The sequence below is a fragment of the Lycium barbarum genome, chromosome 12, assembly GCF_019175385.1.
Source record: "Lycium barbarum isolate Lr01 chromosome 12, ASM1917538v2, whole genome shotgun sequence".
NCBI classification, from domain to species: Eukaryota; Viridiplantae; Streptophyta; class Magnoliopsida; order Solanales; family Solanaceae; genus Lycium; species Lycium barbarum.
In genome coordinates this window covers 65,646,811-65,662,257 of record NC_083348.1, presented here as the reverse complement: position 1 = coordinate 65,662,257, position 15,447 = coordinate 65,646,811, and the positions used below count along the sequence as shown (strand labels likewise).

General features: G+C 37.7%; 2 protein-coding genes across 9 annotated transcripts; both read right to left on the bottom strand.

Moving 5' to 3' along the window:
• Window positions 1-753: 753 nt before the first annotated feature.
• On the bottom strand, window positions 754-4,249 carry LOC132624011 (microtubule-destabilizing protein 60-like). 3 transcript variants are annotated; one of them, XM_060338834.1, is made up of 8 exons: window positions 3,254-4,249; window positions 2,963-3,014; window positions 2,784-2,879; window positions 2,358-2,477; window positions 1,998-2,096; window positions 1,413-1,472; window positions 1,216-1,310; window positions 754-1,126 (listed from the first exon to the last, which is right to left on the bottom strand). In XM_060338834.1, exons 1-8 carry the CDS (start codon window positions 4,147-4,149, stop codon window positions 1,045-1,047), a joined length of 1,500 nt encoding a protein of 499 aa, XP_060194817.1. In that variant the 5' UTR covers window positions 4,150-4,249; the 3' UTR covers window positions 754-1,044. The 3 variants fall into 3 exon arrangements, with proteins under 3 accessions (XP_060194817.1, XP_060194816.1, XP_060194815.1); XM_060338833.1 differs by having other exon boundaries at window positions 754-1,131; window positions 2,963-3,008; window positions 3,254-4,243; XM_060338832.1 differs by having other exon boundaries at window positions 754-1,131; window positions 3,254-4,242.
• A 1,726-nt stretch (window positions 4,250-5,975) lies between these two features.
• On the bottom strand, window positions 5,976-12,864 carry LOC132621961 (coilin-like). 6 transcript variants are annotated; one of them, XM_060336457.1, is made up of 12 exons: window positions 12,502-12,864; window positions 11,081-11,145; window positions 10,704-10,892; window positions 10,418-10,609; window positions 9,619-9,688; window positions 8,994-9,119; window positions 8,816-8,908; window positions 8,669-8,734; window positions 8,500-8,593; window positions 8,206-8,237; window positions 6,813-7,029; window positions 5,976-6,556 (listed from the first exon to the last, which is right to left on the bottom strand). In XM_060336457.1, exons 1-12 carry the CDS (start codon window positions 12,694-12,696, stop codon window positions 6,273-6,275), a joined length of 1,623 nt encoding a protein of 540 aa, XP_060192440.1. In that variant the 5' UTR covers window positions 12,697-12,864; the 3' UTR covers window positions 5,976-6,272. The 6 variants fall into 6 exon arrangements, with proteins under 6 accessions (XP_060192440.1, XP_060192435.1, XP_060192436.1 ...); XM_060336452.1 differs by having other exon boundaries at window positions 10,704-10,961; window positions 12,502-12,863; XM_060336453.1 differs by having other exon boundaries at window positions 5,976-6,553; window positions 10,704-10,961; window positions 12,502-12,863.
• Window positions 12,865-15,447: the final 2,583 nt, after the last annotated feature.

The window sequence follows — 15,447 nt, the reverse complement described above, 5'->3', positions numbered from 1 at the left end:
TGTGCTTCCTCATGTGCATTATTTGACATTGGGATGGTTGAAAGAAACATTAGTGACCAGAATTCGCGACATACAAAAAGGAGTAACTGCATTATTTATCCCTCTGTTTGTGAATTTTGATTTTCCTCCGATATTTCACTAAACATATGTAACGTTGAATTAATTAAGATGTGTGTTTTTTGTATGATTACAAAGCAAATATGGTACCTCAAAGAATAGAGGACAAATGTAACACATAACACATGAGTAATTAAATATTTTAATAGTTAATAATTTGTTAAATTGGTGACGATTCACAAGAAAAAGGATCAAAAGTGCACCTTTTTAATTATATTGAAGGTTAAATGTACTTATATAGAAGGATCATACTCGGAATTTGTCAATATATAAGGAATGAAAAGTGCACTTTTCCCACACAAAACGGAAACTAAAGAAGCAGCCAAATAATAACGAACCAACGTTCCAAGAAGTTGTTTCTTTACCTGATGAACTAAACAACCAATTCATCTTAATTGCCCTTAACCTAGAATTCTTTGTGTCCAAGTTTTTGCTGCAGGTAATATGTTAATCCAGTACATCTCAAATAAACTAAAAAAGCTCATTGCCTCAATTTATTTTTCTTTTCAGGAGTCAGAATTCCCGTTCATTATTTGCTTCACTTTTAGGTAGATTTCAAGTTGTGATCAATGCTGATCATAGTTGCTGCCTAGTTACATATCAAAAAGGTTGGCGATAAAACGACAAGCAACGGGAAGAGTAAGTTCAACAATCATTTCAATGGAAAAAACTATAGGATCAAAATGTTCTCATTCATAAGCATAATCACAGAATACTCTGATTGTGCCAATAGAGAGTTCATGATTAAGATGGCATACTATTACACCAAAATCACTGTTTCCTTTTCCTTTATCAACATTGAGACGATTAAGAAAAATTATTGCTTCATATACACACTGAATAAAAGAATATGAATCGGTGATATGCAGGACACTGCCTCAAAGTTCATCGCTGCATCCCCATTCGTTCTCGTTGTGTATGTACATATCATTCAAAGATATACAGCACTTGATCTTCTTGTGTTGAGGTATATGGAACTTTGGATCTCTTGGCATGGTAGGATTTTTTGCTGACCTAATGCAGAACACACCAAATTTCCTATTTAGAAATAATGCTCATCTAAAGCTTGTACATAAAGTAAAGTTGGAAACATGTTACCTTCTAGGAATGAAAGGCCTGTCAAAGTAGGGCATTGGTTGAGCTTTAGGAACAAGTTCCTTTCTCAGCCTCCTAATTTCTTCTTCCTCAGCCATCTGGAGAAAGTAATCAAAAATCAAAAAGAAAGATACATATGGATGGGAGTGCAAAACGGCAGATATATGCGTATTTCATCCCAAAAAGTTAGTTTGGCTTACCTTCTGTAGTCTCTCTCTTTCCATTTTGTATTGTTCAATATAGCTCAATTTTTCTGCAACCTGAGATACAGCACACTCTTTGGTTATTTCTTTACAAATAAATGCAAGCACTTCACATGCTTTCCTAGTAAATTTATAACATGGAACAAGAATCTAAAACTAGCCCCTTCCTTCACTGGAAGAAATTTGCTCGGGTCCTCATATTGGCACACTTTCTTTGAGAATCTCTTTGCACAGACGTTACATGTTTCATATGAAATATTCTCGATGAAAACAAAAATTGAGTACAAATAAATGCAAGCATTTCACATGCTTTCCTAGTAAATTTATAACATTGAACAAGAATCTAAAACTAGCCCCTTCCTTCACTGGAAGAAATTTGCTCGGGTCCTCATATTGGCACACTTTCTTTGAGAATCTCTTTACACAGACGTTACATGTTTCATATGAAATATTCTCGATGAAAACAAAAATTGAGTATATTCAGAGCAGCATTTTGCACGAAATTAAAGCCACTTTTCGTGAAGAGAAAACTAATCTAGGTTAATGAATGGCCAAAGTTAAAAAAGAATAAACAAATTTTACCTGATGGTCAAACTCAGAACGTTCAACAGCCCTAATGTCACTGTGCAGCACCAGATCAACTGGCCTTGTGATCTCTTTTACCAGAGGCTTTGACAAAGACTGAACAGTTGAAAACAAATTCAGTTTCGCAAGTATAATCCCAAGTGCAAAAGACTTGTGCATAGTCAGAGAGGTAATAACATGAACTGCCTATAACATTTTACTTTATTTTCTCTTTGATTTTATTTCAAAATTTCAGTCCCCAAATATGAGATCAACAAGATGCATTCCCTTTTAAGTTCCAGGCATAGCTAAACAAGATAATCTTGTAGATCAATGCATTCACATACAAAGTAATGACTAGTGAAAAGCTTATGCTACCTCTGGCTCGTCTGTTGTCCATGGAAGGCCTTGTGCAATTGGTATCCGCTGTTTCTCCTCTTCCTCCGCCATTTGTTGCACTTTCTTAAAAAATTCTTCCTCCTTACCTTTTCCCCTTTCCTGCAGCAATAGACAATCTAAGCAACTACCCAAGTAAATTGGTAAATGATTAATTGGATTGAACATGACATCCTAAATTGAAAAAGCAGATATATATGAAGTTCCACAATGAAAGGACACAATTAACTGGTTTATCAAAGAATAGGAACTTATACAAATAAATACCACCCTGCTAGTGATCAGGGAACAACGACCATTATGAATATCAACAAAGGGAATTTAAATGCAACTGCATATTTGGTCATCTTTGCACAAGAAGCAACCAATTAGCCAATGCTAGAGCAACCAAACACACAATTCACTAACCTCAGTTCTAAGTTTGAAGGGCTTTTGGGAGGTCGCTTTGAGCTGCTGCCTTCTCTTCCAGTTTCTTCTAGCAAATGTGCCTGCTGATTCAGAACTCTGCAGCATTAAGAATGAAAATAAGTGAATAAAGATCAACACAAATTCCCTCCATCTAATGCTGATGGATTATAAGTTCTTACATCGCGTCTGCTCCTTCGACCATCACCTGATGTCCTGCTTGAATTACTGAAGCTTGGAATAGGACAAAAAAAGGATCCATTTGAGCGAGGAATAAAAGAACAACGGCAAGCAAAAGTTACATCTCAATCATAAACATTCTGCTATACTAACCCACCATATACAAACTCAGATAAATGAAGGTTGAAACAGGTTGACAATCAGCTTAAAACTAGTTTATTTCTAATGAATCCTTATAATATTGGAAAGTGAACAGAAAAGTTAAAAGAATCAATGGTGTTTCGAGTACTAACCATCCGTTGCTGCTATCCAATGAGGAGGCACGACGTGGATCCAAGCCTAAACTCTCGGTAGTGAGGAAAAAATCCGATGGACAAAACGAAGAAACGGCGGATACCTGTGTCTGTAAGCCAGGCAATGCCCATTTTTGTCCCTTTCTACAATCTTCTTCTTCCTTTTCATCTTTTTCTACTTTCTCTTCACACTCATCTGTTTTGGGCAATGAGAGCAGCTTCTCAAAAGCCTTAACTAAATGCTTCACTTTTCCAGCACTATTTTCAGGTACACTTTGTCCTACTTCTTCCAACAACCTCTCCCTCCCCCTCTTTTCACCCGAACCCACGTCTTGTTTTGACATATCAACGTCTGGAATCAAAGACTCGTCGCGATCCAACTTCTCTAATTCATTCTCATCAAGATCATTTCCACAGCGATTCTTGAAGAACTCTTCTTGAGAAGCCCTAAGAGTCTCATAAGCAACACAAAGACACTTCTTTTTCTCAACACCAGCCTTATTATTACACTTACAAACCATTGAAGGGTTCAGATTATCTCCATTAGTCTTCTTCTTCTTCGCAATAACAAACTTCCTTTGACGAATCTTGTTTTTCGGTGAAGGTGAAGCCAATTGATTTGGATTTGTGTTAGGGTTTCTTGAAACTGACTTCTGGGATTTTGTCACCGATTTGGAAATCAATGGTGATTTACAAGATTTTGAAAAAACTGGACTGTTTTCGACATTGGGGTTCAAATTTTCGGAATTCTTGGAGCATTTTTTAGGCGTAATTAGCCTGGTGGATTTGGAGTTGGAATCCATTAAAGTCACTGGAAAAGCAATGTAATTGTTGATTAGACTTAGGGTTTTTGTGGTATTGCTAATTGGGTTAGGGTTTTCTGGTTCTTGATGCATTCATCAATGGAAGGGGGAAAAGAAGTACGTTGAGGTTTTGACGCTCCTGGTTTTTGTAACGGCTAGTTTTATTTGTTTGTTTCAACATTGGATTCGCTTTTTTAATTTAAAATCATAATAATAATAATTAGTTTGCAAATTGGACCGTTAAATTTAACTGATTGGAGGGTAGATCTCTCGCCACTTAAAAGACCACTTGCTCTCGTTTTTTTTTTTTCGGTAATTATTTGTCCTAAATAAAGTAACTTTAACAGATACAAATTATACTCCCTCCGTTCACTCTTACTTGTTCAGTTTGACTTTACACATTAATTATGAAACGATAATTGATATGAATATTTTACAAACAACAACAACAACCCAATGTGATCCCACAAGTGAGATCTAGGAAGGATAGAGCGTACGCAGGCTTTACTCCTACCTTGAGAAGGTAGAGAGGTTGTTTCCGATAAACCCTCGACTCGAAGAAAGGCGAAAAGGGAATATTTTACCATAATACTCGTATTAATTGATGTTTAGTCTTAGGTCCTGGGAAATGATTTGAGGAATGAGAAGTTAATACTAGGATAAAGGGCAGCCCGGTGCACTAAGCTCCCGCTATGCGCGGGGTCCGTGGAAGGGCCGGACCACAAGAGTCTATTGTACGCAGTCTTACCTTGCATTTCTGCAAGAGGTTGTTTTCACGACTCGAACCCGTGACCCCCTGATTACATGGCAGCAACTTTACCAGTTACGCCAAGGCTCCCCTTCACTAGTTAATACTAAGGGTCTTGGTCACTACCCAGTGTAATCCCACAATAGTGGGGTCTGGGGAGGGTAAGATGTACGCAGCCTTACCCCTACCTGGGTAGGGAGGTTGTTTCCGATTGACCCTCGGCAACCCTCCTCCTTTATTCGGGCTTGGGACCGGCAATGTGAGCGAGCTCACACAGGCGGAGTTAATACTAAGGGTAAAAATAAAAATATATACATTCTCTTGATATGTTAAAAGTGACAAGTAGAAGTGAAAATATATTTTTAGTACGGTGGACAAGTAGTCAATGGAGGGAATAGTTAACTTACATATTAATTAATTATTGTTAATTAAAATTTATTTACAGATACATGTCATGCATTTATTAGTTAGATAGGAACAACGAATATAAATAATTTTTGTATATTAGGTTGTCGTTATGGCTAATTAGCTCCAAGGCCTTGAAGTGAAAATGAAGAGATGTCTTTTAATGTGCGATGAGTTGAAGACTTTAGAGGAGCTCCCCAAGAGTTGCAACATATTTAAAGCTCAATTGTCGAGTTGGAAGAGAGGAAGACAAGAAAACAACACTTAAAGCTTGCGAAAGCCCCCTTACTACTTGCACAACTAGCCTAATTGATGTTGATTCTTGAGCACGACTAATTTTGCGTAATTTGAGAGTTTTTGATTATTTCTTTTAAGTTTGTCACATGCCACTTAAGTCTAGTTTAAGTTATTTGCTATTTTTCAATCATTTTAGGCATGTTGGCCTATTAAAGAAAGACTTGAGGGTTCCCTTTTGTTGTAAAATAGCCTTGAAACATGTGAGGCATCATATTATGATGTATTTGGTGGTTAAAAGTTCTCCACAGCAAGACAAGAAACTCGAATGCTTCTTGGTGAACTCTATAGATTTTATTCATTCAATTGTGAGGACTCCTTGAGGTAATCTGATTCCTTTTGTGTTTCTCTTGATATCTTTACTGCCCATCCTAGACTGTCACGTCTCCTTTTCTTTTACCTGGGCGAGAAAATACATAACCAAAACACAAAATAATAGGAAACCATGCTTAAAGCTCTAGGCTAGAATATCTTACACCAAAAGCTCAAACCAACTTTGCATAGACACTCGCAGTACAATACAACAAGAAGTTTTGGCAAGTTACATATAGTACATATTTTAAATGCTAGCTGCGAGACGGCCAAAGGTAACACCAGCAAAATTCACCAGTGAATGCATTAAGATCACTAACTTGCTGCTACTGTAAACAGCAAACTTTCCCCTGATACCTACCAAACGGAGTTTGTCTTCTTCATTCAGCTAAAATTTTAGAGTAAAGAACAATATATACAAGGTTTGCTTCATCGCATAATTCAATTTTTATATCTTTCAACGGCCATTGTAGCCACGACCACGGCCTCTGAAAGCCACGGTAGGAGCACGACCACGACCTCTGAAGGCCATTGTAGGACCACGACCTCTGCCTCTGAAGGCCATTGTAGGACCACGACCTCTGCCTCTCAAGGCCATCGTAGGACCACAAGCACTCGCTGTCAAAGCTCTATGCGACCATGAGCTCTTCGCAGGGTTCCACTTACCCCAGCTACTTTCTTCAGATGACTGTTCTGTATTCGCCTTTATGGTCTCACTGAGCTTTTCCCAGAGGTTTACTACTACATTGCAAATAACATTAAAGTCTAGTTATGAAATTCCACGAAATTCATAATTCAGTAATGACTAATCATCAAAGGGGTTATTATAACAGAAAACATCATCTCCTGCCTTTATGAACAGAATGTGTTTGTTTTCCATGGTTCACAAACAGTCAAATTATCATGACCCAAACGGAAAGGAAAAATAACTTGGATCTAATGAAATTCCCTCCAACTAACTCCACTATATAAGCAGTGGAATAACAATGATAATTACCTGTAGTTGGACCATCAGTTTTCTTCTCACTGGTGCTAAGCACTGGATTTGATTCGTTTGAAGCAGGACCTTTACTGGGCTGACCAGAAAGTTCTGCTACAGAGTCTGAAGTACCATTGGCCACAGGACCTTCACTGGGCTGACCAGAAAGTCCTGCTACAGAGTCTGAAGTACCATTTTTGACAAGGCGAACTTCAAGAACTGACGAAAAATCTATCTGCAAGAAGACGGAGTTTATTATTACAAGCTGTTGCAAGAAGGCTTCGGCAATTAGCATTAAGATCAGAGGTTGCATACCTAACTATATAGTAACTAAAGTTCAAAACACGACACACATAGAGATCCACTCACACAGGATGTAAATTCAATTGTACTCTGCTAAAGCACCTCCAGTAATCCATCTTCCTAACAAATGGAGTTACCTCGATGCGTCATACTAGAAAAAAACTGGAGATAACAAATATAGTTGATTTCTTATTTAATACTCCCTCCGTTTCAATTTGTTTGTCTTAGTTTGACTGGGCAAAGAGTTTAAGAAAGTAAAGACTTTTGAAATCTTGTGGTCTTAAACTAAAATGTATAATGTACCAAAATGCCCTTTAACCTTTTGGTGCTAAACATGCCATGTGGGATGTTGAAATTAAGGATTTGCCAAATTAGGAAAGAGGCAATCTTTTTCAAACGGACTAAAAAACGAAAGTAAGACAAACAAATTGAAATGGAGGGAGTAACTCCTTTATGTCTTGTAGCTTAAACTCCTACATACAGGAGCCATCTTATATGTCATTCATGACCAATTTTAATGAGGATTCTTCTCCACTCACAGATTCCTTTTATGGTGCAACTTAAAGCTAATCATCCATTAAACTTTTAAGAGCAACGTAAAGTAAATTAGCATCTCTCTTCTTCTTCTTTTTGATAAAATAAAGTTCCATTAATGAGTACTAAGAAGGTACAACAAGTGTACAGAAAAGGAGAAAGTGGTCCAAACAAGTTGGGTTCAGCAGCTATATCAAATTCATAGAATCCAAAAACCGAAAAAGTTGATTCACTTCTTCCATCCCCTATCCTTACACCAAAAGGAGGACTCTTGTAAACATCTGTCTTTAACATAAGAGAGTTGCCACTTTTTTCCTTCAAAACATCATCTATTTATTTCTAACCAAATAGTACATATACTGCACAAAGATACTGTGTTTCAGATCTATTTTCTCCTAATATTAGCACCCCAAATTGTTAAGCTTGAATGTGAATCCCAAAATGACATTCTTGAGAAATTTTATAGTTGACAACTCTACTTTTGGTATCTAAAACTCTTGCGTTGACTTATATATAGAAATTCAAGAGAAATTAATTGGAAAAACACCATAATATGAACTATTGCTGGACCTACCTCTTGCGCTTGATCCTGCTGCAAAGCTTGATCTGCATTAACCAAAAGATTTTTCAGACTCTAGAGTTCTTCCATATTAAAGAACGCAATACTGACACCAAGTTAAAGAAGTGGTTAACCCAAATTAATGTTTTAAATACTGGCAGGAAGCATATAGCATCTAAAACTCTTCCAACTGAAAAGTGGTGGAGGAGGCAGGGAAACAGAGAAAGATAAAGAACGGAAAAAGAGAACTGAATCATAAAACAACAGAACAATCTGGAACAATTTCATCCTCCATATCACTTTGTTGACCTGGTTTTTCACACATAGTGCTTTTTTCATTCGCCTGCTCTTGTCTGTTTGTATTTCCACCCTTATCTTCTTCGCGTGATTGCTTCCAGTGCAGCTACATGAGAGACACTGCTTTGTCAATGAGACTATACAGAAGAATTAAAACATTTGTTCAAGTCTGATTACTCACAAGTCCTTTTGGTTGGCCAATCACCTCTGGATTTTTAGCTCTGCTTTGTTGCTGCTTCCAATTCCCCTGCAAAGTCTATGATATAAGTTTTCGATACATGAAACAGAAGCCAAAGCGAGAAGTACTTCACAGTATCTCACTACTTACACGTCCCTTTGGCCTGCCATCAGTCTCACCATTAACATGCCACTTTGAGTGCAAGTTACCAGATCTTCTTCCAGCATTAGCCTGCATTTCCTTCTAGTTTCAAAGCAAAATTTTGCCGAGCAAATATAACATCTCATGGAAACAAGAGTTTGCATATCTACATCTTATAATTACTTACAAGTCCCTCTGATTCAGCAGCTGCATTCTCATAAAATTTGAGCATTTCTCGCAACCGTTGCCTTTTCGCATATTGTTTCCGGGCACTTCTACTAGGGCCCTGACAGAAAGAATCAACACCTGAGCACTGCAAGATTTTTTAGCAAATCTTCCGAAGAAAAATTGAAAAAAGCGATTCAAAATGATATTTAATGGAAATTATTTGAAACACAGACTAACAGGTCATGAGTAGGAGAATATTCCTCGTGAAATACCTACAAATTCCCCCCTCAAGAGGCTAAATTCAACTATAAAGGGAAGCCCGGTGCACAAAGCATCCCGCGTTAGCAGGGTCCGGGGAAGGGCAGCACCCCAAGGGGTGTCATGTAGACAGCCTGCCCTAATGAAAGCATTAGTGGCTGCTTCCACGGCTCGCCAACAAAACTCAACTATACTAGCCAACAAATCTGATAAGGTCAGTTTGTGACAAGAACAAATATCACTTTTAAGTAACACTTTTAATACAATGCAGATGCAATATTAGTCTACACAGTTTCAAACAATTTTCTGAAATAGTTCCACCAACTGTAGGACTATTTGTTGCCAATTTCTCAAAGAGATGTATGAGAAAAATTGTAGAAATGGACCTTTTTAACTCTCTCGGGCTTGGTGGTTGCGTCCACATTCTCCATGTCTTTCTCTTGAAACTCATTAGTTCTATAGAAAACAGAAAAAAAAAAATCAGTAACCTACGAAGATATTGGACATCTCTGCATGCATAGAAAGAGAATAGGATGCACTCGGAAACGCCTAAGTCATCAGAAGAGAAGTAACTTTAAATATAAATTTTCCTGGATCTTGCACTTTTCATCAATAAGATTGAACTTGTCAAGCCACCTCAAACAAATATCAGATTAGGGACAACTTACTTGGAATTTTTATGAAGAAAATAAATTCAAGATTTTCACCAGCAGAAGATGGACAAAGATAAACTTGGGGAACTTACAAGATGCCCGACAAGGAAAGATGGGGTATTCAGGCTCTCATTCAACATGTCTCTACTGTAGTACTGTTTTATTAGTTCCTATAAATTTGGACTTTACATTCAAACACCAAAATGCATACTCCGCACAAGAAGTGAGCAACACTTAACTGATACCCAAAAACAAGCAAAGAAAATACATGGGCAAAGAAACACTGATCGAAATGGTGACAAGCAACACCTTCAATTTTATTATTGATGCTTAAATGGTTGCAGTGGAAATGCATAAACCCCCAACTAAGTGGTGTTGCGCAAAGGAATGCACCCTCTAAGTCATTACCACACTAAGTCTTTCAAAGCAATCTACCAATAAAATAGGCAGAAACTGACCAAATAAAGCAATAATAGCCGAAAATAAACTGTAATCACTCAAAGAATGAGATTGCAGCTTCCAATAGCCATACTTTTTCAGGCCGGAAATACTGGCATCGACCTTGCTACTTTCAGCAGTTCCTTTGTTATTATCCACATCTTTGCTATCCGGATTAGCTACCTTCTTTTGCTTGCAAAGACTCTTCTTGCTTGTGAGATCTTGTTGAGATTTCTTGGTCTGCTCATCAACCTTCTCAGCAACTTCAGAACAATGTTTCTTCTTCCTGTGAAGAAAAAAGATTCAAGAATTCAATTGTGAGCCTTACAAAACCAAAGTCTGGGCAGATCAGAATCACCAAACAGTGATCAAGAAATTACTCCGAGCTAGGAAGTGTTTCTGATGCCTTCCTTTTCCTGGAGATCACATTACAACCCAAAGAATTTTCCAGATCTGACCCTTCCTCATCTTCAGACTCATCTTCACTCTCATAACCTCCAGATTCATTGTCGAACTCCTTATTCGCCAACGGCAATTGTCCGGTGTTTACAGGTTGCTTCTCGACAATTCTGTTATTCTCAGCTATATTAGGCGCATCATTTCCTTCAATGGCTAAAACATCTCCTTTCTTCTTCACACTAGCATACGAGTTTTGAGAATATAATCTTTATGAATAGCAATAATAGTAATAATAATAACAATAACAATAATAATACAAGTTTTAGAAAGCAGTTGAGAAAGCCGCAATTTAGCAAACCTGACTATACATTTATCCTTCAAGATACAAGTTGATTCAAAGGGAGGCAAAAGAAAACCATCCATCTGCAAGTGTATGACAAGAAAGTGAGCCACTTAACAATGTAATGTCATAGAAATGTAACTTTCAGCAACAGAGCAGCCAGAGAAACTTTCTATCTCCAGGTTCGATCAACAATGTAAAATCAAGCACCAAAGGATGCGGCCTATCCCATAGTGGAGCCAGAAATTTATGGAATGGGATTAAATAAAATACTAATCTCAAACTTAGGAGTGGAAAACAATTTTTGAAGCCCTTTGTTACTAAACTAAGGGGTCGTCTGGTTGCTGGTTAGAGTTATGCAGGGATTAGTTATGAGGGAATCTTGTATTATTTTATGCAGGGATTAGTTATTCATGTATTAGTTATTCCATCTTCTATCTTGCATAAAATAATATATAGATTCTCTCGTAACCTACACATTTATTACTTATGCGAGTTTCCAAATTGCAAACCAAACACCCTATTAGGTGTGAATCTACATTGTAAAAGAATGCTACCAAACATGGTACTTATGCAGGATTTAATACATGAATAACTTAGCTCCTTATCAGCAACCAAACAACCCCTAAAGGATGTGGCCTAGCGGTCAACAAAAGACAAAGGGAAACCTGAACTTCAGCTCCGCCAGATAACAAAAGACGGTACTCCCTATGTCCCAGTTTATGTGGCAACCTTTCCTTAAAAAATTAACTTTAAAGTTCCTCTTTTACCCTTAATGAAATGATTACCGCCACATAAATGTCTAAGGTTTGTTTTAGACCACAAATTTCAAAAGTCTACATTTTTTCTTAAAATCCGTGCTCAATCAAACAACCTTCACATAAATTGGTACAAAGGGAGTGGGTGATTTCTCCATATGCCTAGGCTGCAGTGGGCAAAATTAGCCGCTAGTTGAGGGATGTAGCTACTCAGTGAAATAGTGAAAGTGCACGCAACCCGCTCTATTTCAATTAGGACAAAAATACTAAAGGACAGTCCGGTGCACTAAGCTCCCGCTATGCACCGGTCCGGAGAAGGGTTGGATCCCAAGGGTCAGTTGTACGCAACCTGACCCTGGTTGTTTCCACAGCTCGAACCCGTGACCTCCTGGTCACATGGCAACAACTTCACCAGTTACACCAATTAGGACAAAAATACTGAACCCACAAATTATAAAGAAATAAAGCAACAACTGAATCAACAAAAAAACAACCCAAAATTGAATAAAACAGACTATCCCCAAAAATGTACTGCCTCCGTCCCAATTTAATTGTCTTATTTTTCTTTTTGGTCCGTTCCAAAAAGAGTCTTTTTGTGTCAAAGTTTAAAACCACAAGATTAAAAGTAATATTTTAGTATATTACACACGGAGTAAAAAAGAAAAAGGTGATTGGACTTACAAAGAGGAGAAGGCCATGAGGACAAGAGTGATGGAGTTGAAAAGTGGTGAGAATATGAGAGGAAACATCAGAGATAGTTTTGTACTGTTGTTGGGGTTTGAGTAGAAACCAACTACGCCTCAAACCCTCTGATTTCTGTAACTCACTGAGAATGTGGGGTTCCTTGAATATCAATCGAACCCTTACCCTCTCCATCAATAAGATTACACACACTTGCACTTGCAGGGTTTTGGGTTTCCGGCATAAACCTCGTATCCCCCTAGCGGTTCAACTCAAGTGTGTTTCCACTCCCTCGAAACCGCTGACATATTACTCCGCCCTTGCGTCATACGGGTCACACCCGTGAGTTAAATTTCTCGTGAATTTGCACATACAATTTTTTATATATTTAGAAGGCAGTCCGGTGCACTAAGCTCCCGTTATGCGCGGGATTCCAAGAAGGACCGAATTATAAGTGTCTATTGTACGCAGTCTTACCTTGCATTTCTATAAGAGGTTGTTTCTACGGCTTGAACTCGTGACCTCCAGATTATATGGCACCAATTTTACCAGTTACACCTTTAATATATTTAGAATTATATAAAAATATTATAAGTCATAATAATTTAATAATTTTTAAATATCTAAAGAGCATGTGTCTCTTATTTGATTCTGAAAATTTGAATTATACCACAATGATTTTCCCCCAAGAAATGTCTTGAAATGCTTCTAATAGCTCTATTTTCGAAATGGTATTGAATGAAGGACTTAGGGATTTTAACACACATTTAATGAATCTAACTGCCCGCCATTCGCTTTCGTGATCCCTTTACTAACGGTTCCGCTTGCGCGGTCATTAGACTGATTCTGTGTTCCTGCCTAAGATATACAAGGATGTTACAGTGGCAGGGCCACCGCTAAATCGATACCGTTGCCGCTGTCCTTGTGCTGCTATAGCAGGGACACCAGACACCAGAATTCTCCAAGTTTTATCAACTCGACCCAATATTCCGACTATCACCCTAGATCATATGCTCACAAACCATATATGCAGACATCCATAAAAACACGCTATAAACGCACTCGTAGCATTGGAATTCCCATCGGAGGCAACCCCCGATACCTCAAAACTATTTTCCAACCCAAGCCCCAAAATGCACCCGAGTGCATTGGAAACCAAACCGAATATACACACAAGTTCTACACGACCATCCGGACCTCTCAAAATCGACGGATTTTCGATAAAGGTCCGTTTACCCAAAAGTCAACTTTATGTTTCACACTGTGGATTTTGTGGATGTGGCTTTATAGCGGTGGCCCTGCCCACAGGTGAAAGAGTTAGTACGTGAAAATAAAAAGATGTATATAAAACACATATCAGATAAAGTAATTATTGCATATGAACATGTTATTGCATAAAAATCGTGCTCTACTATGCAAGGGACCTTTTTGTGCCAGAGGTAGGCCTAACGAATATTTGAAGGACAAACATGTCTTTTATGTATCATTCCATAACTCTCCCTAAAATTGATTTACAAGAAACATGCATTAAATAAATAAAAAATTGTTATATGCAAATCAATAATACAACTAAATTTAAAGCCCATTTAATTTATTTAATCCTTAGCGGTGGCCCTGCCACTGCGACGTCCTTGTATACACACAAGTTCTAAACGACCATCCTTGCATTATACAATTTTTTAAAATGGACGTGGATTTATAGTTTCACACTGTGGATTTTGTGAATGTGGACGTGGAAGTGGATTTATCTTTCTGCATTATGAACATTGTGGACGTAGAAGTGGATTTATCTTTCTGCATTATGAACATTGTGGACGTGGAAGTGGATTTATCTTTCTTGCATTATACAATTTTTTAAAGTGGACGTAGATTTATAGTTTCACACTGTGAATTTTGTGGATGTGGACTTGGAAGTGGATTTATCTTTCTGCATTATGAACATTATGGACGTGGACGTGGATTTATCTTTCTTGCATTTTACAATTTGTGAAAATGGATGTGGATTTAAATTTCCGCCCTATGAATTTTGTGGACGTGGACATGAATTTATTTTTCTACATTGTAGATATTGTGGATGTGGAAGTAGATTTATCTCTTTGCACTTAAAGTTTGTGGAAATGGACTTGGATTTATATTTTTTTTGGTACCGTGGAATGTGGACGTGGACGTGGATTTATATTTGTGCATTATGGATTTTTGCAGATGTGGACGCGAATTCATTTTTTCCTACATCATGAGTTTTATGACGTGGGCATGGATTTCGTGGATAAGGACGTGAATTACTATTTACGCACTATGGATTTTGTACATATGGACTCGAATGTGGTTATAAATTAGCTCCCCTTAAAAATGAATGTCATCATGATTTTAGCTTTCCTTAAAAGGAGACGTGGATGTGGATTTAGCTTTCGTTAAAGTAAATGTGGATGTTGACTTAATTCTTCTTCAAGTGAGAGCCATAAATTCAATTCATCTCCGAAGTATGATGTGGATGCAACTTCCGAAACATGAGTTACAAGTGTAAACTTCCTCAACCCTGTCTTATTGACATATATATTTCTTTATCGCTAACAATTGTTTTTAGCTTGTGGCTTTTTGAAAATGACAAGACTAAAGCTGGCATCGCACATCAACTCGTGGATCACAATCTTAAGCAGTGAACTGGGGCAATTGCTGAAAGTTGAGTTAAGCTCACCAGCAGGAAGTCAAAGATCTGCTCCCTCACTTCAAATTCTTTCAAGTTCAGTCATGTCCTTTTCTTTGAATTCTTAATCGCCTAACCCAATCTTTCCGTAATTCGACACTGGGATAATTTTTGAAATCAACAACACCATATCTACATGATCCTTATAGAACTCGAAATACGTAGACGATTTGAAAACAAAGTTTGGCCATAACTTTTTTCAACTTCCCATTTTAGCCCATAACATTCCCAGAACCTTCTAT